Source organism: Barbus barbus, assembly GCF_936440315.1.
Source record: "Barbus barbus genome assembly, chromosome: 15".
NCBI lineage: Eukaryota > Metazoa > Chordata > Actinopteri > Cypriniformes > Cyprinidae > Barbus > Barbus barbus.
The window spans coordinates 15,418,155-15,443,038 of record NC_136743.1 but is presented as its reverse complement, the minus strand read 5'-3'; the positions used below and the strand labels follow the sequence as shown (position 1 = coordinate 15,443,038).

At 38.0% G+C, this 24,884-nt stretch overlaps 1 protein-coding gene across 1 annotated transcript in view; it reads left to right on the top strand.

The window, feature by feature from the left end:
• Window positions 1–6,787: 6,787 nt before the first annotated feature.
• Window positions 6,788–24,884, top strand: part of LOC306881453 (cadherin-12-like) — a gene marked incomplete at both ends in the record, with an annotated part of 39,618 nt that continues 21,521 nt past the window's right edge. The window contains 5 exons of the mRNA XM_079435561.1: window positions 6,788–7,021; window positions 14,109–14,403; window positions 21,986–22,105; window positions 23,342–23,509; window positions 24,020–24,207. Of these exons, the coding sequence (XP_079291687.1) occupies window positions 6,788–7,021; window positions 14,109–14,403; window positions 21,986–22,105; window positions 23,342–23,509; window positions 24,020–24,207 (1,005 nt within the window). The remainder of the gene's footprint in view (window positions 7,022–14,108; window positions 14,404–21,985; window positions 22,106–23,341; window positions 23,510–24,019; window positions 24,208–24,884) is intronic.

The window sequence follows — 24,884 nt, the reverse complement described above, 5'->3', positions numbered from 1 at the left end:
GACTCACTCTGAGCTGGAGGAACTGTTTCTACAGCCCCCTTTTGCCAGCAAATGCTTCACCTCGGCTCGCAGGACGTGAGCGTTGCTGCTTAGCACTGAGTTGGACACCACACCGCTGAACCACGGGGGTCTTTGAGCGAATCAAAGTGAATAACCTCATTCTATATTCCCCCGAACCCAATGCGACACTCCGGGGATGGCCCACCAGGCCTCGGCCCGTGTGGCATGGGTGTTGGATTAATTCGGGTGGTGAGTCACCGTGTGGGGACTCGACACACCTGTTAATAGGAAGAGAAAATTACTCCTTGAAAATGTTTGTGTTTTACTTTTCCTCACTATAGTAGTGATCGGCTGTGTGGGCGCTATTTGAACCGGCCCAGTTCACAACAGTATGTAGACAAACACATTGTCGTCGACACCCCAAGCTAAACGGGGTGTTCGGAGGCGTGACAGGAGAGTGGTCAACCCCCCGTGGGCGTGGTCTAGAGTCTGAAGCTGACAGAGATAATCATAATGACATCCTTTTCTATCGATCTGCCTAAAAAGATCAAACCACTCATTAGAAGAGGGGTACGGATGATCCGTTCGTAGCGGACGAGGGGAGGCAGACAAGACACATACTGTCATGCTGTCAGATCTAAGCTGTGTGGAGAGTGAAACACGGGGCTTTGGCCAGTGTAAATTCACTCAAGCTTGAATGCTCAAACCCGCGATTTGCTATTTCTTCTCCGAGGTAACTGGGAGAGGAGAAACGCGAGAGCAGGGGAGGCGGGGCCAACTTCGTTGAAGTAGGATAACCACGAGCGCAGCATGGACAGCTTAATAGTGAAAGTAGAGCTAGCAGATCAAAAAGCTGCGAGAGGCGCTAATCCTTAGCGTAAACACACCGGCAGATCAAAGTGCTGCGTGCAGAGTGAAACACGTGGGGCTATGTTGGCGCGCGAAAATCACTCGAGCCTGACCGCTCAGCCCCGCGATCTCTCAGTGTCCAGAGTAGTATTGTAAGATCTGTATAGAAGGATTGTGCCACTCAATGCGATGAGGGGCGCTGATCCTCACGTGTTAACACACTCTAGCAGATTAAAGTGAGCACACGAGATAAACCGACATGCAATCACTCAAGCCTGATCGCTCCGCCCCGCGAGTTAAGTGTTCCTTCCTCCAAGGTGCCTGGGAGAAGAGGAACATGAAAGCAGGGAAGGCGGTGGGTGCCTTATAGCGAGCGAATCAGGGACAGCTTTCAATGAAGAGAGCAGCTTCAGTGACTCACACGTAAAGCTGTCAATGATAGCTTTCTACTCCGGTCCGCCCAAGAGGATATAGCCGCTCATGTAACGAGGGGCGGCGATTCTCACGTGTAAAAACACCAGCGGATCAGAGCGCTGCGGTAAGAGTGAGTACGTGGGTTACTTAGCTCCGTGGCTCTGTTGTTTCATTCTCCAAGCTTTGCTGAGAGAGGAGAAACGGAAGGGCGGAGCTGCCTTCATAGAAGGCAAGCGAGTGGAGAAGAGCGAGACTCATACTTGAGTGAGCATTCTGTCTCAGTGAAACGCGCAGTCTGTGTGGGCGTTGCCCATACAGGCAAAGCGCTCACTGCCCTTCTGCATCATGCAGAATTCCCTGCGTGAGCCACACTCGCAGTATATAGCCAGATGGCCCCGCCCTTTCTGGCAGGCTTTGCCGCCATAGGCTTGTGCAACGCCGCTGACGAACCATTGTTTCGTTTTTATTTACTGCACGAACCAATGGCCGTGCAGTCACACTGTGTGATTGAAAAAGTCTTCAGTCCTCGGAGAAAGAGGAGTTTTTCCCAGTACGAGTGAGGTATCAAAAGGGAACTATGTTTTCGCTCACTGGAAATTTGCAGAAATACATATTTTACGTGTTTCTCCTCCTGAACAGTCGATTCATAACAGTACAATATATTGACTCTTATCTATCTCTCAAAACCTTATTTCCGCTTGTGTCAAATGCAATATGCTGTCTACCCTGACTAATGTCTATTATTCTTGTGTAACGTAGTGCTTTGAAGTGAAAAAATGCCAATATTCTCTCTGACAAACACAAGTTAGTTTACCATTTACAGAGAAAGTATCCTCCTGATGTCTTGTAAATAAGAATTTACAAAATGAGGCTGTGTTGAGATTCTGTTTTTACAACAGTTAAATGAACAAGAAATTGTCACTTACACTTCTAGAACTGCCAGATCCTTGTTCCATTGTATTTTCTTAACAAAAATAGTTCCAAATGATGACCAAGTTCAGTGAATAATTTAGTAGGCCTAAATATACTGATTGATTCATTCCTGAATCAATCAGTGTGTTAAACGAATCAGTTGGGTGATAATTCAAAACTGTCAGAGTCGTTCTAATGGCGAGTTCACACTACATGATTTTAGCCCCGATTTTCACCCGCTTACAGGTTTTGTGAAATCGCAGACAAATGCCTGAAATTGGAGGCAAATTGGTGTTTGTTCATGCGAGTATCAGTCACGCAGTGTAAATTATCAAAGACGCGATCTGGATCTGAGAGAATCCAAATATTTGGGATGTTAAATATCTGGACCTATCTGCGATTCAAACCCCTGCTGTATGTGTTCTGACTGAAAAATTAATTGGTGATGACCTACAGCCAATCAGAGAGCAAGATACAGGGCAGCGGGAAGTTCAGCGTGGATTTATATGAAACGTAATTTGTGGACCAAAGTCTTCCTATTGTAAATTTATGCAGTATGTAAAGCCTGAGACACGCTGCACGATTTTCGGCTGTCCCAGACGAAAGACTGGCATCGTGAAACAATCGCGGCGATTACATATTCGCCACGATTGTTTCACAATGCCAATCTTTCGTCTAGGACAGCCGCAAATCGTGCAGTGTGACTCGGGCTTAAAGCCAGGCGCAGACCACGATTTTTAATAGTCCTTTACGACTGTTGCTTGTCAGACTGTACAAACATGATGACCATGTCACACTGTGGGATCTCACTTGTCATTAATGTCAGACTTTACGACAGTCAAGATGAGTTAAAAATGGGTGCGCGCAAGACAACTTGTCTGGAGTTTTACATTATCAAAATGATGGCTATCATGAAAAGTATATGAATTGGCGGCAATACCGGCGTATTAGTATAGTGTAAGCAGCACTACACACCCACATGAAAACAGCGGCGCAATCGGTGTTTATCATAACAAAAGGCAACATTTCATATGAAATCCATGAGCGGAGGATGGGAGCGCCAGAGTTTATGGTGGCTAGAAGAAATCTCTAGCATTAATTCGGATCATGGCTTGTCTTGAAAAACAAAGAAAGTTTGATGTTCATCATAGGAGAAGTCACACTGCAAGTCTGTGCTTCAAAAATTCTGACACTGCCAGAATTTAGTCGGACGTAAATTTTATCGCAACGGCCATTATTAGGCTGTCAGTGAACATGTCAAACCAGCATTCAAAGAATACAGATTTTAGCCTAGGATTTTAGGAATTTTTTAAGATTTTCAAATTTGTCTCAGACGATCAAATCGTGGCCAAAATCGCAAAGTGTGAGCTGGACTTAACCTCCTGTCGCCGATCCATTGTGCAATGTGAACACAGCAGCAACTTAATGCTACCCCAGATAGTCATACAGTGTGAAAACAACAGTTATCTGACGACTTTGAATGTCGTGCAGTGTGAATTTGGCAAAAAAAGAATAAAAAAAAAAAAAAACTGTTTTTTGTGCAGTCGGCACATTCACTCATAACATTCACTTGTCGCCATGTACTGGTGTATTGTAACCTCCACAATGAGTCACTTAGAGTGTAGACATATAGCCTACATTCATCCATTGCTTAAGACCAAATGCTAACACAGGTTTTCCCCTCACTATACTGCTGCCAAATCCATGTATCTAAACTTCATAGGCTTTCAATTGGATGAGCTTTACAGAGCTAACATGATTGGGACTTTTAATCACAGGGGAACTCTCAACTTTACATTGTTGAATGAAGTTTTAAGATTTAATTATATGATTTCCTTAATTTGCATATCATTCTCTGCTCTAAATAACCCAGGCACACTGCTGGCAGGCTTGTAAAACAGTAGTGAGAGCATATTTAAGAGTATCATTTCATATAATTTACCACTTTCAATGGTGATATATAAGTGTGTGTTTTCTTCCTCTGAGACATCATTTGGTTGTACCTCTCTAGTGTGGTTGTCAGCCTCTGCTTAACAGCCCTCTATTTCTAATATGATATTACAGCGTAACTTCAGTGAATCTGATGGTGCTGGGTGATGCATGCTCGAAAGTCGCATGTTTATTCAGCAACAGACCCAGAGAGTAAAGTTCACTCACATCACCTTACATCACGTCAGCCTTAATACAGCAGTTAATTAATTTACCACAGACTGGCAGTAAACTTTCATAGTCAACAAGCAGAAAAAGAAAAGTACAAAATAATGAGGGCATAGTTTTAATGTATGATGACCTTTGGACAGACACCGAAAAGTGCTCTTTCTGGGTGCACTGCACTTGAGGTCTTTGAGCTTGTTAAGTGTTGAGACAATTGCTGAGGTTTCTCCATGGGGAATAATAATATTGCTGCAGAGACACAATTTCCTGCCAACCATAAGACATATCGCTACTACGGCGCACAAGAGGTCTCCAGGGATTCGTACAGCAATCATTTGCTCTGCTTGGTGGTCTGTCTGGCAATTGATGTTGCACAAGCTCATATTGTTTGTTGTCCTGCCCTCTTTATCTACATGGATTTTTTTGCATGTTGCAGTATAAAATCACTTCTAACTAAAACATATTTAATCTCCCATACTGTCAGATTTGTCCATGTTGTAGAAATATTAAACCGATATATTAAGTTGGGGCACAGTATGTACTGTAACAGGTTTGACATAAGGGCTGGAGAGGGCGGGAGGAAATAAGTCCTGTGAGAATATGGGAAAATATTGTTTTATCTCGTCCCACCCTTGCCAGTGCTCTGAAATCACTGCATTGTGCTTCTTTTAAGTCATGTTTTTTTGTTTGTTTTTTACTGTGTCCTGCTGTTCTGGATTTGGCAAATTAATCATTATCCGTACAGTTTAAATATTGCCTTACTAATATAAAGAAGAGTCTAATCAGTTTATTTATTTAATGAACATATGACTTATATTATACATATGATGCAACTAGATATTATTTAACAAATGTACACTCATGATAATGCCAGAGGATGATTCCCCATCTGGGTAATATTGCTTTTATACAACAGTTGAATAAACAAGAGAAAATTTGATTTTAGAAACAATATTGCCACAGCAGAACTAACCATTGCTCCGAGCAACACAGCAGTGGCATCCTAAATGAATCAGTGTTTTGAATGAATCAGATGAGAAAATGATTCAAAAGACTTTTTTGAAAAAAAGTGGCTAGCACATTATATAGTATTTTTATTTCAAATGGTAGGCCTAACAGTAATCTATTCCAAGTCACTTGTTTAATTCTTAAATGAATCCATGTTTTTTTGAGAGAATGATTGGATGACTCATTAAACAGTTGTTTCATTCATGAACAAATTAGTGTTTTTGAATTAGAGTCTAGATCAACTAATTGACTAGTAAAGAGGTTTACATGTCGTTGCCTATTGGCGTAATGGTGTAACCTGCAGAAAGAGTCAGTAAAGACCAGCAGATAATTGTGGCTTTATTTATAAGCATATGGTGGTGGAAGTGCTGTATCATTTCCAATAGCCCCTATATAAGATGTACATTGTATACTCAATGAATACCGCAGTGATTATTATTATTATTTTTTTTTATTATTCTGTCTCACATGGGTCTCATGTAGCTTATTTCTGATTTGAGAATATTTTTGTGTATTTGAGTAATAAATAAGCTCCATTACTTGTACTCCGGCCTGTTATTGATTCACTGATTCTAACACATTCACCCAGTAACTTTAAAACCAGTATTGTTTAAATAAGTTTTTGCCTAACATAGCCTAATTATTTACCTCCATTCATACTGTTATATTAATTAATATAAAATATTTCCATCTGCTGAAATTGTAAAGCCTTTAGTTGATATACCACCTTAATTTTCATAATAATTGGTACAACAGTGATGGATAGTCCTCTTGTACATAAGAGTCCTCTCTATTTAGAGGGTGATTAAGAGGAAAGTTGTCTGATTTGTGACCCTAAGCATCTGGACCGGCTTTAGCTTCCTGTGACATACCATCTGTGTTGCCAGGTCAAAAACAACCTATTCAAGTGGGACCACCTAATTTTCAAGACTAATGCACTGAAAATGAGCACAGAATTGCACATCCACCACTTTCCTGGTGCTCTGCCAACAGTTGTTCAACTCTTGCCAAACTCCCTCGTTCTTGCAGTCTTTTTTACATGCTTGTTATTCAAACCTCCCAGTGCTAAATGTGCTAAACGAACTTGAGCGAGCCAATTTGCTAAGCATTTGTAAAGCCCTTCAAGTGAGATTATGTTATAGATGAACAGACAAAGGTTTACACAGCAAAGATGAAAACATAACATACAGTGATGTTGTTGCTTTTATTGTATGCCAACATGATACCCAGACACCTCTGCAAATCCTCATAATCTCAATGATTTAAAGTGTCGTTACTTCTTTTCTCCTGCAGGTGGTTCACTAAAATTTCAAGCGTCCCAGGAATTCCATGGATATTAGTTGTTCAATTCCACTGAGGCTTTGCAGAGTTCTTCATATTGGATTCATCACTCCTTTGCCGTCAACATAAAAGTCACCTGTATCCATCTTTGCACCTAAAGGTTGTTCCAATGCTCATGGGAAACTGTCTGCTGCTGTTCCTCTGGTGCCTCTTAGACAAAAGCTTTGTTTCGCCCCTCCACTCTTCATCCCAGAGCAGGATGGGGAAGGAGCAACACAGGAACATGATGGTACATAGGAAACATGGCATGATGGGAGTTCACAGAGTCAAGAGAGGATGGGTGTGGAACCAATTCTTTGTTCTGGAGGAATACATGGGATCTGATCCGCAGTATGTAGGAAAGGTAAGATTATATTGATTCTCAGAGCCGATATTTAGGGTCAAAGGTATTGAGAATAAAACTGTATGGGTGTTCAAAGGCTTGAACTAGAGCTTGTAGTTATTCTTTCATCTTCCTTTCTTTGTTCATGACAAGTTTTGAGTTGCTTGAAACTAAATATTCTATGTACCACATAACGGTTCATGAGTTGAGCGACCAGATGTTGCAATGGAGACTGCAAGACCTGGTTACATATAACAAGATAAAAACATAATATTGAGGAATTATTTGTTGCAGTTCATTGGAATTGGCAGAAAAAAATTGCATATTCATACATATTCTAAAAACTCCTGGGTTAAATACAAACCAGTGCTGGGTAAAATATGGACAAACCCAGCGATTGGGTTGTTTAGACCCAGGGGTTGGGTTACTGCCCAGAAGGTTGGGTTAAACATTTAACGCAACTGATGGTTTTAAACAACCCAGCATGTGTTCTGTCCAATATTTACCCAGCACTGGGTTGTATTTAACCCAGCATTTTTTAGAGTGTACATATAATTTGTACAATCAGATATATACTAAATGTATAAACATTTATTGCCGCAGATTTGCAAGAGTAGAAAATAATGCAAGAATCTCTCCGAACGTAATTTATTCAAAGCAGCAGATAAACTGATTAAAGTGTAGCGACTGAGAGCATGCAAATAAAACATTTTCAGCATCTTTGAATTAGGACGTACATGCATTTTTATTAATTGCAAACTATTCATGTGATTTTAAAGCGGTTCTTTCCTTAGTTTGACTTCAGAATTCTGATTTTGCACCAACCAACCAAAATGACAATCTGACATCAATGGACTTGGATTCACAGCATCATCTTTCTATCAGTGGGACATGTTCTAGTCCACCAAAACCGTTACATGTCAAACATAAAAATGTGGATGTTATAATCTGAAACCATTTAATTAGTATTCACAGCAAAGGGAGAATGTTAAAAAGGCTCCACATTGTATCCCAGACTGAAAATTCAATATCAAGGTCCTCTACAAAGGAGGTTGGGATTGAGCATCCTCAGTTTAAATGGGATCAGGGGTAAATTGAATAGTCTGCAGTCAATGCCAGTGCAATCAGTGTGGCTTAACTGAGTGCTGTCTGTGCAGATGTACATTGGAAGACAGGGGCTTGTCACAGGGGTGTTCTCAACCACATGCAACTTCTGCTTCTGTTGCTGTAACACACTGAATAACAACTCACTCTTTTTCACTGAAGATCAGTCAAATGACCAGAGGTGGGTAGTGTACCCAAAAACTGTACTCAAGTAAAAGTAAAAGTACTTCTAGAAATATTTACTCAAGTAAAAGTAATAGTATCGGATAAAAAAAACTACTCAAGTAGTTAGTTACTTTGGATCATATACATTTACATTTATGCATTTAGCAGACACTTTTATCCAAAGCGACTTACATTGCATTCAAGTTACAGTTTTTACATTTTATCAGCTCTTGCTTTCCCTGGGAATCGAACCCATGATCTTGGCGTTGCTAGCGCCATGCTCTACCATTTGAGCTACAGGAAAGCTCAACTGAATATAGTCTATTTTTATTTAGATATATAGATTACATTTATGTAATGCGTATGTGTATACACACACACACACACTGCCGTTCAATAATGTAATTTATTTCAGTGATGCAAATCAGAATTTTCATCAGCCTTTACCCCAGTCTTCAGAGTCACATAATCCTTCAGAAATCATGTTGATTTATTATCAGTGCTGCTCTTTTTAGCTTTCTATTCATCAAAGAATACTGAACAAAATGTCACAGATTCCAAAAAATATTAAGCAGCAAAACTGTTTCCAACACTGGTAATAAATCTATATATTATAATGATTTCTGAAGGAACATATGACTCCGAAAACTGGAGTAACAGCTGATGAAAATTCTGATTTGTATCACTGAATTAAATTCTATTTTAAAGTAAATTAATTATGTATTATCCTATAACCTCTGACACTGAAACCTCTGAAAACGCCTCACATGACTACTCTGAACATAACAAAACAAATGCATATTGACGGATCTTCTGTTCTGCAAAATGCAAACAAATGTAGCCTATATTTTTGCAAGCGTAAATATTGTAAAAATATGAATATTAATTGTGTCTAGAACAGCTCGCGCGCTTGCTGCGCAGAGCTGACGCGGGTTTGGCGGGTGTTCATTTCATACTCTGTGACAGCTTATTTAATGTATAAATTATACATTGTATTTAATGTAAGGTACATGTACAACAAACTGGTAATGTCATAGTGGTATCGTGGCCTATACCTGTGGAACAGTAGACAGCACACGCGGTGTTCATCTAATAAAAGATCTTCATATAGCTCTAGCAAACAAGCCTTTGCAGATTTGCTTTCAACTGACTGTAGATCCAAAGCCACGTCTTCAGCGCTCTTGATGTTCTTAAACTCTCTGTTATCTGAGTGAGAACCGCTTCAGAGACTCAGCGCGTGCGGCAGGGAACTGAACGAATCATTCAAACTGATTTGCGAACCGATTCACTGGTTTGCCAACTGGTTTGATAAAGCCTTTAAACAGAATCCACTCAAAAGAATGAATCATTCGCGAATGGGCATTGTTCATTGCCCAGAGAAAGTAGACGGCGCGTTTGGAATAAACCAAAGCATTTTTAACTTGTATTGCATTAAGATACAGTAACGAGAGGAGAGTCGCCCACAGTAACGAAGTAAAAGTACCGTTTTTTCTCTAAAAATATACTTGAGTAAGAGTAAAAGTACCCATTTTAAAATATACTCTAAAAGTATTAGTTACCCAAAAAATGTACTCAAGTAAATGTAACGAAGTAAATGTAACTCGTTACTACCCACCTCTGCAAATGACTCTGTTGCCTGTATAACCTCTGATTTATATAACCCCAAGAACAGCAGTAGCAAGAGCGAATAAAGCTTTAATTGCAAACAAACATGTTAGCCTGTCACTATAAATAGAGTTTGTTGGCTATAACCTCCTTTAACTCAGGACACTGGAAGAATATTGCTTACAGGCTACTTTTGAATTGCATGGATGATGCTCATGTTAGCATTAAATGAGCAAGCTGCTATTTAAAGAGTAATTATTAACAGTTGTTGACATTTTATCATCACTGTTATTTTATAATTTTCTTACTAATAATGTAGGTAGTCATTAACTATGAATTACCATGACAGTGCAGTATCGGAGAAGATACTTTTCTAGTTTGCAGCAAAAAGTTACAGAATCTCAGACAAACTAATATTGAAATGGTTCAACAGAATAATATAAATATGGGTATCTTTGAAAATTTCCAGATCCGAAAACATGACCTGAAATATGCAGGACTAACCATGCTCAAAAGAGTAATTTGTTTGTGAATGCTGTGTGTGTTCACTAAAAGAAACAAAACCAGACAAGACCCTTGTATCTCATCACATGCAATTTGGACTTCAAACTAAGGTAACCTTTTTTTTTTGTATAATCGCTAGAAAAGCGATGTATGATATCTTGATTTTAAGAATCAAGGTAGTTAAAATTAATATTGCAGTTCATCTGGAATTCAATATGTTCAGCCAGCTGTAGTTAATATAATTTATTTTGCTTTTACAACCCCATTTATCTGGCACAAAACAATGAGAATGTCAATTAGAGTGCGAGTATACTTTAGCAGATACATAAATGTTCTAATCAACATGTTGCGATGAGCAGCAGCTTTTGACAAAATACTATTTTCTTTAAAAAAGGACATAAAATTCTGCCTAACATCTGTGAATATGCATTTAAATAATTAATTAAATGTAATTAAAAACATTAATTAATTTACATGAACTGTCTGAATGAAACAGTCTATTAAAATGAAAGACTACAAGAGATCATATTTGATTACTGCCTCAGCTTATTTGACAGTAAAGCAAAATTAGATCACTGTAAAACTGCTGTGCTGCTTAAAAATGTAGATAAATTAGTAGTGCAGTTAATTTAGAAGCATTAGATTTAGCATTAGTGTTTTGTATAACACATTGTACACTTAAGATAGCAGGTCCCTATGTAATTTCATTAGATCATAACATTTTAAACTTTGCAGTTGTAGCTTCACACCTGCCATATCTGTAATGATTAGGGAGACTGTGATCAGAGATATCATGGGAAATTATAACATTCCATCATGCAATGTTTGAGCTGCTGCCACAATTAAAGTGGCATCACACGTGAAATGTTACATACAAGTTACATAACAGGAAAACGTCTCGGTTACGTATGTAACCCTCTTTCCCTGAAGAAGGGAACGGAGACGTCATGTCGGGTGACCGACAAATTGGGATCTCGCTTCGAGAGACCAATACACTTAGAGTGTAACTAAACGAGCTAATGTACATTGGCATGCGATTATTGCATCCAGCTGCTGCTGATCACTGCGTGAGTATAAGTAGGCAGCAGGTGCAGCGCATATTCAGGTTTTCGCTGAGGAGCCGAGTCGGCGACTCGCCCGCTCAGCGATGGTACAGCAGCCGTGGCGTGACGTCTCCGTTCCCTCCTTCAGGGAATGAGGGTTACATACGTAACCAAGACGTTCCCTTTCAATGGTCAACTCCAGACCACCCGTGCCACCGCCTGGAGTAGTCCTCGTCTGTCTGCAGTCAGAACGAGAACCAGATCGAGGCAGAGGCAACAGAAATCCACCCCTTTTCGAGGTATCAGAGCCTGGCCCACAATACAGAGATGATCATCTTCCCACAATGAGAAGACGATTCCTCCACGAACCGTGACCATCACCCGGCACCAGGTAACGATCAGACCCAGAAACGCACGAGTGACACGTTGTCTGTAGCAAGACCCAACTCGTCTTTACAAAGATGTAACGTTGAGTTTGCCAGATGCCATGTTGTCTTTAAAAAGACGCACCCGTGAATGCTCTTTTAGGGAAAAAGCTCTTTTAGTGTGCTGAAGCGCACAGGGGTGATGGTCGTCTGCAACACAAACAGGGGGTAATGCAACCTGATGTGTGCAATCCACTCGACACAGGAAGAATCACCGCCGCTGTTGCGCCATACCACCAGCACGAGAGTCTTCCGAAGAGCGCGCTCAACTTGTTGAATTCACTCGTCAGCAGAAGTCAGGAGCAGAACGATGTAACCGCTCGGCTCTAAAGCGAAAAGCTGAATATGCGCTGCACCTGCTGCCTACTTATACTCACGCTGTGATCAGCAGCAGCTGGAAGCAATAATTGCATGCCAACGCACATTGGCTCGTTTAGTTACGCTCAAAGTGGATTGGTCTCTCTAAGCAAGATCCAAATTCATCGGTCACCCGACGTGACTCGGAGTGGCTGACTGAAAGGGAACTTTAATTATAGCAAGCAAGAAAACCCCTGGAATGGGGAAATAAGTAGTTCTTTCTCAGTAGAAGTAAATTGTAGAAAAATACTGGATCGTATAACTTTGACTTAGTAACTGGATAAGCCGTCTGAACAGCCTATTTGCAGGTTGTGGTCAAATATACCTGTATAATGTTTCAGTGGTTGTCACAAGAAAGCCTTTAATTGGATTCTAATTTGAATGTTTTGCAGAGTTATTACAGTTATTTTACTAATAAATTATAATTACTATTGGAGATACACCAACAATTAGACCAGAGTAGAAAAAAAAATTGTCCTCTGAAATGCAAATTGTGATTTCAAAAAACATTTTTATTTCTAACAGTCAGGGAATTTCTTACATTTTCTTTAATGCTGACAAAGTTTCCAATGTACTTTATCAAACATTTCTGCAAGTTTTCTTTTTGTCTTAATTTTTCCATGTGAAGCAAGTTACACTTCTTGTTTGCCCTTTGCAGTTAGGATATATTACCCCACTGTCACATTTTCTTTCCAAGTATGACCTTTTCAGTAGAAAATAACTCTTCTTGAGAGCCTTGCCTTTTTACTTGGTATTTTACTGTCAACACTAAGCATCCTCCTTACATTTAAGTTTTTGAGCAGTACAGTCCCACATATGGGATTTAGAACGTTCTGTGACGTCTCATAACTGCCAAATTCAAATTGTGGTTTCTCGCGTTTACTGGTGCTGAGCTCGAGAGAGAGACGTGCACTGTGCTTGTCATATTATTACAACTATATAGTGTTTTTAACCACATAATGTTTTATTTTAGGTTTCAGACATTTAAATACACATAAGTACTAGTAAAACAATACATTTAGAGTTTGTAAAGCAACAATAACAATCCATTCAAATTGAATTTGTCGACGTATTTTATTCACATACATATTAGTGGATTATCTGCTATCTGTTAAGTAAATCATTTGATGGTCTGTTGTACCCAATCTAATACATTGTTTTAATTAGCTACTCGGCAGGATGACAGGATTTAGCAGGACAGAGTTCCTCCTCCTTTGATCATTGTGCATCCTTTCACATTAGAGTATTAATTCCAGAACTTCAAACTTAATCCTTCCTTTCCAGTCAAACTCTGTTTCACCCCAGCTCAAGAATTTGCTGTTTCCACGCTTGCTTTCCTTACGAGTTGAAAAGATAACAGATTCCTGCAATACTCTATAATCTTAGAGTCCTTATGTTTTGTAATTTGTTTATTTAGCAGTGTTTTATCTTTTCTGGAAAAAGCTAAGCAAAAACAAACAAATAAAAAAAAACCTCCAGTAAAGCCATTCAATTTTCAGCTGAAGGATATCTGTGCTGTAAATAAATAAATGTTGTTGAGCCGCTAACAGAAAATAAATAACAGAGTTATCCACATCAATCCTCTTTGGACATCCTCAAACTGTATGGATAATAATATGCCACCCACTCCATTAGCCAACATATAGTCACATTTTCAGAGACTGAAGTACTGTAGGATTGGTTTGGATAGGCCAAATTTGATTTAGTAAACGGATTAGAATATATTGTCATAGTCCCATTGGATATGCTAGATTTGTGTTTTATGATTATGTCTTCTAACACAAATGTGTCTGGTTTTTGTTTGTTGATTTGCATGCATTTGCATGTTTACAGGTAAATTACAGTAATGAGTATTTACACACCGGCTCCTGGTGAGATTTTTCATTGTCGCTTTTCACATTTCAGCTTCACTCTGACCTGGATAAGGGAGATAGTATGGTGAAGTACACACTCTCAGGTGAAGGAGTTGGCTCTATTTTCATGATCGAGCCAAGCACTGGAGACATCCATGCCTTAAGGAGCCTGAACCGAGAAGAGAAGCCTTATTACACACTGAGAGCGCAGGCTGTGGACGTGCTCACAGGCAGACCCTTAGAGCCCGAGTCGGAGTTTATTATCAAAGTCCAGGACATCAATGACAATGAGCCAAGGTTCCTGGAGGGCCCATACTCGGCTAGTGTCCCAGAGATGTCACCCGTCGGTGAGTTCACTTCTCATTATGTCCCAGATGGTTGAATGTTTGATACTGTGAGAAAATCTTGGATCTCAAAGCATGTTGCTTTAAAGTAAGATGAGAGCCGTTCATTCTTGATGTGACAATCTGAACTCTTCTTTTTTTATTGTCCACATACATATTCGAGGTCAGTAAAAGACGTTAGACATTAGTCTATTGCTCCTGGTAATTAACTGCACTGATTTATCCCTGCTGAAAAACAGTTTAAACCAGCCTAAGGTGGTTAGTTGGTCTCACAGCCTGGACAAGTTAGTTAAGCTGGTCTGTTTTGATTATTTTAGAAAAATTTTGGGCATGTTTCAGGTGGTTAGGCTGGGGACCAGCTGGCCAGCAAGTCTGATAACTAATCCCAAATGCTTAATCTTACAGCAAATGCTGTGGAACACTGCTTTCCCCCTTAGGAAAGCATTCACAACTGTTCTGACTCTTATATTTCTAAACAACATCTCGCTCCTCTCCTTACTTCATCTTAATACAATACATACAAGTTAAAAGTGCTTAATTTATTCCAAACACGTCTGAAGACGTGGCTTTGGATCTACAGTCAATTGAAAGCAAATCTGCAAAGGCTTGTTTGCTAGAGCTTTATGAAGATCTTTATAAGATGAACACCATGTGTGCTGTACACGATTCCACAGGTACAGACAGGCCTCATTCGATTACAGAACACAATACCACTATGACATTACCAGTTTGTTGTACATGTACCTTATACATTAAATACAATGTATAATTAAATACATTAAATAAGCTGTCACAGAGTATGAAATGAACACCCGCCAAACCCATGTGAGCTCTGCCCAGCGGCGCGCGACCTGTCCAGACACAATTAAAGTTCATATTTTTACAATATTTACGCTTGCAAAAATATAGGCTACATTTGTTTACATTTTGCAGAACAGAAGATTCGTCAATGTGCATTTGTTTCGTTATGTTCAGATGTCGGTAGCAGTCATGTGAGGAGTTTTCAGAGGTTTCAGTGTCAGAGGTTATATAAATTTATAATTTATAATACATAATTTACTTTAAAATATAATTTAATTCAGTGATGCAAATCAGAATTTTCATCAGCTGTTACTCCAGATTTCAGAGTCGTATTATCCTTCAGAAATCATTCTAATATTGATTTATTACCAGTGTTGGAAACAGTTTTGCTGCTTAATATTTTTTGGAACCTGTGACATTTTGTTCAGGATTCTTTGATTAATAGAAAGCTAAAAAGAACAGCATTGATCATGTTAACGTATTGGAATGATTATTGAAGGATTATGTGACATTGAAGACTGGCATAAAGATGCAAATTCTGTTTTGCATCACTGAAATAAATTACATTTAAAAATATTTTGAACAGCAGTGTGTGTATACACACACACACACACACACACACACACATTACATACATTTAATGTATATATCTAAATAAAAATAGACTATATACAGTATATGATCCAAAGTAACTAGTAACTAACTACTTGAGTAGTTTTTTTATCCCATACTTTTTTTTACCAAACCATTACCAAACTAATTGGTACCATTACCAATTACCAAACATTTTCTTTCATATAGATCTTAGTCAGTTCTTAGATGTCTTACTTAATTTAATGCAGGTGAAAACAAGGCTGCGAGGGATAGAGTTGCAGTCTTTACAATGTCACACACTGTAAAAAGGTCCAAGATCCTCCATAAAACTGTTTTTATGTTGTCAGCTGATCAGTATTTTGTTAAACAACAGTACAGTTCATTAAATGTACTGTACTTTATATCTCTCAGAGACTCATTTTTATTCCTGTCAAAAATTAAATATGGTGCTACCCAGACTTAAATTATATTGTGATTTGAGTGTAAAAGATTATCCAACAAGAGAAGAAAAAAAAAAGGTGGGAAAAATAGGTTGTTTATTGGATGTTAAGATGTGGGTGATGCACTCAAAAATGAATGCCAGCTTACAGTTACTTGAACTAGAAAAGTCCGGCATATACCATTCATTGAAAGATCAAGTTGAAATTTTGATAAAACGTGCAAAAAGATGTTACTCTGGTCTTTATATATTCATAATTATATGAAATTATTGTGCTAGTTAATGTGGGGAACTACATAGTTATATTAAATCCTATATAAAACCTATATTTATAGACATTGTATGGACAAAAGTATTGGGACACCTGACCATTACACCAACAGGGACTTTAATGACATTGTCTTCTAAATACATCCCTAAAAAACCCAGCACCAGAAACACTATTATACCTCTTCCACCAAACGTTACAGTTGGCACAATGCAGTCAGATAGGTGACTGTCTCCTGGCATCCTCCAAATCCGGACTCCCCATCAGACTGTCAAACAGAGAAACGTGATTCATCACTCCATAGAACATGTTTCCACTGCTCCAGAGCCCAGTGGCGGCATTATGGGTGCAACAGATCGTAGATGATCCGTACGGGACCAGTCCCCACGGTTCGGCACGCATGTGATTCGCGGATTAACTGTTAAATTTAACCATCATAGAGTGAAAGGTTATCATTTGCACGTGTTTTGTCTTGCCAAAGTCGAATCGGGTCGTTTTCTGTGCTCTACCGCTGCCGCATAATGCGGTAAACATAAGCAGAATGAAGAGAGAGAGAGGCGCGATTCAGATACCGCGTTTCAGATAACGCCTCAACGGATGGATACATACACACAAAGACTTTATAACAAAGTTATGTTAAAATGCTCGTTTTGGCAAGAATTCTAGTAAACACAGTCGGTTATGTCTTAAAGGGTACCTAACACACACAGTTTCACCCAATCTCATGTTAATCTTGAGTACCTGTAGAGTAGTACTGCATCCTTCATATCTCCAAAAAGTATTTAGTTTTATCATATTAATAAAATAAAGATACTGCTTTACTATTCTCTCCGGAAAAAGCCGAGATCCTGGAGGCGTGACGTGGCCGGAGCTAAAGAGTGACGAGCACTTGCGCCGATCGCCAACAAAACATTTGATGCCATTTCACTTATCTGCAGTTCTGAATCATGACCGGGATCTTTTATAGCTGGGACTGCTCCATCTTTCAGTATCAAATGATATGCAAATCCAGCGTCAAACTGGGCCTTGTTTATAAAACGCTCGTCAACAAACACACTTGAGAAACTCCATTACTGCCCCGAAAAACAAACTGTATCCACTGTTCACGTAACGGTGGGTTCTTTTGGGAAGTTGAACAAGGTTATCTTTCCCTCACAACCAAAAACACACTTCTTTAGAGACATGCTGCCGAATGAAAAGCGTTGATGGGCACGCTCTCGTTCTGGTCGATGCGTGCACGGGTGCGTTCTTCCGGGAGAAATGCCCATATAAGGAGTGTATTAACGTCATCAAGAACCACGATCGAAAAAAATGATCCGAAACGTGTATGAACCCGGAAGTGAGATTTTTGGCACAGAAATACTCTATTATACGTCCAAATAGTTTAATTTTTTACTTTGTCCATGCTTAGCATGAGAACTCTTTAGCATGACTACTCCGAATGCATGAAACAGCATTGTACCCCCCCCCCCCCCCCCCCCCCCCCTTTTAAGTTAACGTAGGCTATACAACTGAGAAGGAAACCGGATGTGTGTCAATATTAGGTCCGTGCATTTAGTCTTAAAAAGACAGCAGCCTATTAAACCTGCTTCTTTCAATCAAACAACACCACAGCTTTAACAAAGATTAATCTGTATTTAACTTATGCTGTACGCATTATTGTGTTGTTTTACACTTAATTTTTACATTTCTGCACCTAAATACCTACCGTACTGTCTTTATTTATAATTTTATGTTGTAGGCTGTTCATCAATACTTGTAATTTAATTGTTCTTGTTTTATTACTGACTTTAGTAGTCAAGTTAGTAGTTTCTTCTGGGTACAGAAGTACTTAAAATAAGCTTTTAGTAATTAATGAAAAGCAAACTTTTTTTGCTGATCCGAAAAATGATCCGATCCGTGAAGTTTGTGATATGTTGCACCACTAGGCACCAGGGGTTCTCAACTCTATCCTGCAGAGTTTAGTTCCAACCTTGATCAAACTCATCTGTCTGTAACTTTCTAGTGATCTTGAAGGCATTGATTAGCTTATTCAGGTGTGTTTGATTAGGGTTGGAATAAGGGTGGGCGATATGACCAAAATCTTGTATTGCTACATGAGTCATTTTATTTAATCACTGTAAAAATTTAAAAAACTTAAAAGTTTAAGGCAACCAGCTTCCGCAGATTTTTGTAGTTTTCTCAACTTGATTTTGTAGGAGATTCTTGAGTTCTCATCTTTTTGTTTCATAAACTGAAAATATCAAGTTGAGAACTCAAAAATCTGCTTAATCTTGTTACCTTAAGCTTTTAAGTTTTCTGAACGTTTTATTTTTTATAGTGATGTAACAATATATATTACAATACAATACCGATTTAATCAAAAACAGTAAGAGATTTTCTCTTTTTTGTTGTTTGATTTAAAAGGGGTGGTTGATTTTTTTTGTTTTTTTCTAGGCTTGATTGTGTTTATGGGGTGCAATCTAACATGTGTTAATGCTTCGTAAAAAAAAAAAAATATATATATATATATATATATATATATATATATATTTAATTTATTTTAATTTTTTTAAGAAATATTTATTTTTCACATAATTTACCTTTTATTCTACACCGTACTATCCCTTCTCTTATGATTTCCTCTGATTTCCTGGTTTTATGAAGTCCCTCCCTCAGAAATTTGTAATGAGCTCAGACTGGTTAGCTGGCCCAGTGTTTTGTGATTCGCTAAACCACCTAGTGCATGTCTAAACGTCACGCTCCGGTTGTATTGTAAACAATGACATCATCAATACTGATTATCAGTTTGAGTCAGATTGAGACACAGAGGATATTAGTGAAGAGGATTGCGCAGAACCTGTGCAAGCATGGCCCTTAATCGTATGTTTTTTGTTTGTTGTTGTCTCATACTTTTAGATAAGCTGTTATTTGTAAATACCACTGCTTATGTTAGCTTTTAATACAGCAGGGCAACCGCATGCGTGTCTATGTTTAACGCTTCTTATAGCTATGTAAAAATATCTGTCTGTCTTTACACATAAAGTGTATAATTGGAACAGTTCATTGTTTGAGCTGAGCTGATGATCTGAATGAGAGAGAGAGAGAGAGAGTTAAACACACACTTTATTTTACAATCATACCATGAAACCATTTTGAAATTGACAATTCTCAACAACGAATAAAAATAAATAAAATATATGTTGACTCTACTTAGAAACTCAACAATACCAATTTAGCACTAATTCATCAATGCTATCATAAAAAAAAACTGTATTTATACACCACTTTCTTTTAAATATTAATATAGCCTTATTCATTTTATAAAATTCATACTCTATTTTAACTCTAGATTTCACTAAGGCTTTAAACAGTTTTACTATATTAATTATTTTCCCTTCGTTTTCAATTTTATATGCTTTCCAAATCGCTAACTTTGCTTGACCAATTAAAAAATTGGAAAAAGTACAACGCTCACTTTGAGACTTATAATATTTACACCCAAAAATGAATATTGTTTTTGAAAAATTCCAACCAAACCCCTTAGAAATATTCTCCAAAAGAGATATAATTCTATAACAATTAGAAAAAATATGAAACACAGTATCTGGTACATTGCAAAATTTACAAACTAAAGATGTATTAAGATTACACTTGTAATAAAGATCTTTGTTGCTAATGTATATCTCCTGATCTTTTTGGTAGTGGGCTTTTAGAAAACAAATACCACGATGGCAATTGTACATCAGGAACCAAAAGAGGAGAGCGAGAGAGAGAGGGAGAGAGAGAGAAATGCAAAGTGTGTGCAGAGCAGGGGAACGTGAGGAACAGGATTAAGAACCTCTGCTTTAGAAGTTTAAGTCCTCATGATTAAGCTGCTTGTTTGGACTGCATGGCAACAACTCTTCCTCTTCTCTAAAGCAGTGTAGCATAGCCTCACCCTCTTTGTTGCATGTTCCTGGGGGCAGGGATTATCAGGGCTTGTGACGTCACAAACCCGGGAAGTAACTTCTTATAGTCCCTACGAGCTTAGACATTAAACTGCCATAACCTTAAAATATGATATCTCCGTTTGCATTGAACTTTAAGCGTCGTAACTTTGCAGATATTGTTTATGCTCAAACAGCAACATTACACACTAACTAATGTTAAAAAAGTGAAATCGCAATCAGCCACCCCTTTAACATGAATGACAGACAGCAGGAATTTTAGACTTCTGTCACTTTTAGAGCTGCCCAGATCCAATACTGTTACACATGTGTTTTCTTTCTCAGCTGTTTGCTTTCACTTAAGACATAAATTACTGTGTTTACAATGATACTTGCACACAATACAAGTGTGTGTATTTAACCATTTAAGGCCTAAAGAAGTGGCAAAAAATAACTCAAAACTCAATACGTTTAATACTCCCGCATGCATGAGCAGTGTCTCTCAGACAGCTAAAAAAACAATACGTTTTATGACCATAGTGCAGCAACATCACGGGAGTGTGTAAGTGCGATAGAGACGATAGTCCAAAATCTCTACTGGTTGACAAATTTCTACCGGTTAATCATGTCTACCAGTATATTGCCCATCCCTAAGTTGAAGCTAAACTCTGCAGGAAAGTGGACCTCGAAGGCCAGAGTTGAGAACACCGGCTTTACACCACTCCATTCAACGCTTGTCATTGTACGTGGTGATATGAGATTCCTGCCATACAGTTTTTGTGCTGATATTAATGCAGTGGAAGTTAGGAATTCTTCAGCTATGGAATCAGCAGAGCATTGATGAGTTTTACGCACTATATGCGACTCAGCACTCGGTCACCCTGCTCTGTGACTTTATCTCCTGCTTCACGGCTGAGGTGCTGCTATTCCTAAATGCTTTCAATTTCCAGTAATACCTCTTACAGTTGACTGTGGAATATCTAACAGTGATGAAATTTCACAAACAGCCTTATTGCAAAGGTGAGTTCTTCAGAACAACCCATTATTTCACAAATGTGTGTAAATGCAGACTGTATGGCTAAGTGCTTGATTTTATACACGTGGTAATGGGTCTGATTGAAACAACTGGATTAAATCATTAAGAGATCCATTTACTGTATATTTGTATACTTGTTATTTATATATTGCTTTTAATACACAATGTTCTAAAGCATCTTTACAAAGAATGGTGCTTTACAAACTCCAATGAGCAAGCCATAGGCGACACTGACAAGCAAAAACCTTCGGAGATGTTTAAGCTGATGAGGAAGAAACGCTTGGAGGAAGCAAGACTCAGCAAGGAGCCCTTTCTCCTCTGGCTGACACATGATTAAACAAATTGAGACAATCATAACTCTGTTACACAATGTAAGCTTGTTTACAACTGCAATACGATCATAAGTACATTTGTTTGAGAAGGCATTTATTGAGAAGTGTCTTAAGATTTTATGGTCTATTTTCATCATTACTGTCTGCATGTGGCAATTCTAGTGTCATTTTATTGCCTCTTATCGTCTCTTTCATGTTTGTAATCAGGCACATGTGTGATGCAAATAACCGCCACTGACGCTGATGACCCTACTTATGGAAACAGCGCACGGATTGTGTACAGCATCCTTCATGGGCAGCCCTACTTCTCTGTTGACCCCAAGACAGGTGAAATATTTATTTTTGGGGAGTTGTTGTATTTAACACATAAAATTTTGCCATTCTGTAGAATGCAGCGCTCTATTCTGCTTTTCTGCTGCTTTGCCTTTGGAATTTTATTAATGCCATCATCTCCTGATCAAAAAGCAGCTCCACTGAGAGGGAAACTATTAGGATTGATTAGTCTTGAGGAATGTCAGAGGTTTGCCTTTTCATGATATGGTTCACAAAAGTGTTGCAACACAGATTAATAATGGCCTGTTCAATTCTTCATATTGCTATAGGTCTTTTATGTCCATCAGAAGAGCATTGAACTGTAAGAATCATCTTGCTTTCTAACACTGTCCGAACTGTAGAACTGAAGGCATGACTTTCACTGAGTCTGTTAAGTTTACTAAATTGTTTTAAGCAAATGTCACTACTCTTGGCAATTTACAAAAAATCTAGACAACTATTAGAGCAAGAAATTATTTTCTAGTTTTTTTTTTTTTTCTTTTCGTTTTTTTTTTCTTTTCGTTTTTGTTTTTCTGTGGCACTTTCATTTGTAGTAGCTAAGTATCTTACCTTTTAAAAGTTCAGGTTCAGTCATTTCTTTTATTTTTATTTTTTCTCCAGCAAAGGTGCAGTCAGTTAATCAGAAACACTTTTACATTGTTACAAATTTGTAGTAAAAAAAAAAAAAAATGCTGTTTGTTTGATCTTTCTGTTCATCAATCCTTAAAAATGTATTAGAATTAAAAAATAAATAAATAGCTGTTTTCAACATTGAAAATAAGACATGTTTCTTGAGCACCAAATCAGAATATTAGAATGATTTCTGAAAGGATCATGTGAGACTGGAGAATGGAATATGGCCAAAAAAATAAATTATGTTTTAAAGTAGGCTATATTTGTCACGATGCTGGAGCGAAGGAGCAAAGAACGCGGAGATGCAGGAGAATTCTCACAATCAACAGACTTTAATAAACAAACCAAGGGTAACACAGGGCTGGCTGGAGACACACGTAGCACAGCTTGACGTACAAGACTTGACAAGGAAAAATGGGGCAGACAACACTTTAAATACATGACTAAACGACAGAAACTGACGAAACACACCTGGAATCAATGAACACATGATGATTATTATTATTATTTTTATTTATTTTATTTTTGTTACCATTATTTATCTAATATTAACTCTCTATCAGTTTATTTATAGTGAATTGTACATGTTCTCCCTCTGTTTCTCTCTCTCTGCATCAGGGATCATAAGAGTTGCCTTACCCAACATGGATAGGGAGCTTAAAGAAATGTACCAGGTGGTCATACAGGCTAAGGACATGGGCGGCCAGCTCGGAGGTTTAGCTGGTACCACAACCATTAATATCACTCTCCGTGATGTCAACGACAACCCACCACGGTTTTCTAAAAGTATGTTCAAAAACAGATGTGCAGGAATCCTTATAGAGCGCACTGAAGCTTACAGTATACTGTCAGCATTTCTATATCAGCAGCAGTTTATCCCTGGGGTTTATCTTAATGTGAATTTAATCTGGTTTCATATTTGCTTTGCTCTTTGGAAACCTTAAACATGAGTAAATTATTTGAATTGTTTAATTCAGTTAATGACTGGCACTGATAACAAAAAAGGGGCTATCTTCAAAACAGGGACTGAACAGTAATGCATGACCCGAGAAGAACCTCAGATTTACAATTGGCCATGATTAAGTCCTCAAGGGCTCTTGCCAAACACAAACAACTAAATAGAGTTGAATTTGCAAATGCGATTAGCATTCTAGCACTTTTCTCCAGAGCTGCTGTAGTGATTAGCGGATGATTGTTGTTAACTACCTCTCAGAGTAATTTCTAAATGTAAAGTCTTACGTCTTTTCCTGAGGGGAGAGTTTGATCACTGAGAAAGGTGTTTGTGAATCTCGACAGGTATCTTTCACCTGCGCATTCCTGAATCTTCACCTGTGGGCTCGTCGGTGGGAAGAGTCAAAGCTCATGATCTGGACTCTGGGAAGAATGCTGAAGTGGAATATAGCATTGTTCCTGGTGACGGAGGCTCCATGTTTGATATTTACAGCAACAAGAACACTCAAGAGGGAACAGTCATACTGAAAAAGGTAGCGTATGGCTTCTTCAAGTCACCTTTATTTATATAGTGCTTTATGCAATTGTGTTAAAGCAGCTTTACATTGTTAAAAAAGGAAAGTAGTGTGTCAATAATGCAAGAGGACAATAGCAAACAGTCATTTTTTCAGTTAAAGTCAGTTTGTTGAATTAATTATCTCATCGTCCAGCCCAGTTCAGTTCTCTTCCGATAGAAGTCTCGTCTTATGCTTACCAAGATTCCATTTATTTGAGGAGAAATGCATTGAAAACCGTAATATTATGGTAAAATAATAAAATGGTATTGCAATTTAAAATAAATGTTGTGTTTTTAATGTATTTTAAAAAGCAAGTTATTCCTGTGATTGCAACGCTGACTTTTCAGCAATCATTACTCCAGTCTTCAGTATCACATGAACCTTCAGAAATCATAATAATGTTTTAATGTTGCTCAAGAGATATTTATTAATATTATTGGTAACACTTTACTTAAAGCCTTTATGTAAAATGTAGTTTTAACACATTAATTATGCTTTGTAATGTAGCATACCTAATAATGGATTATACAATCTTTACAGTTTACAGTTTATACATTATAACATTTATTATCAATTCATTATGCATTTTAAATTTGGTTTAATTATTTATGACAAAATATAATGTATTGCAATACAGATTATGAATAATTACA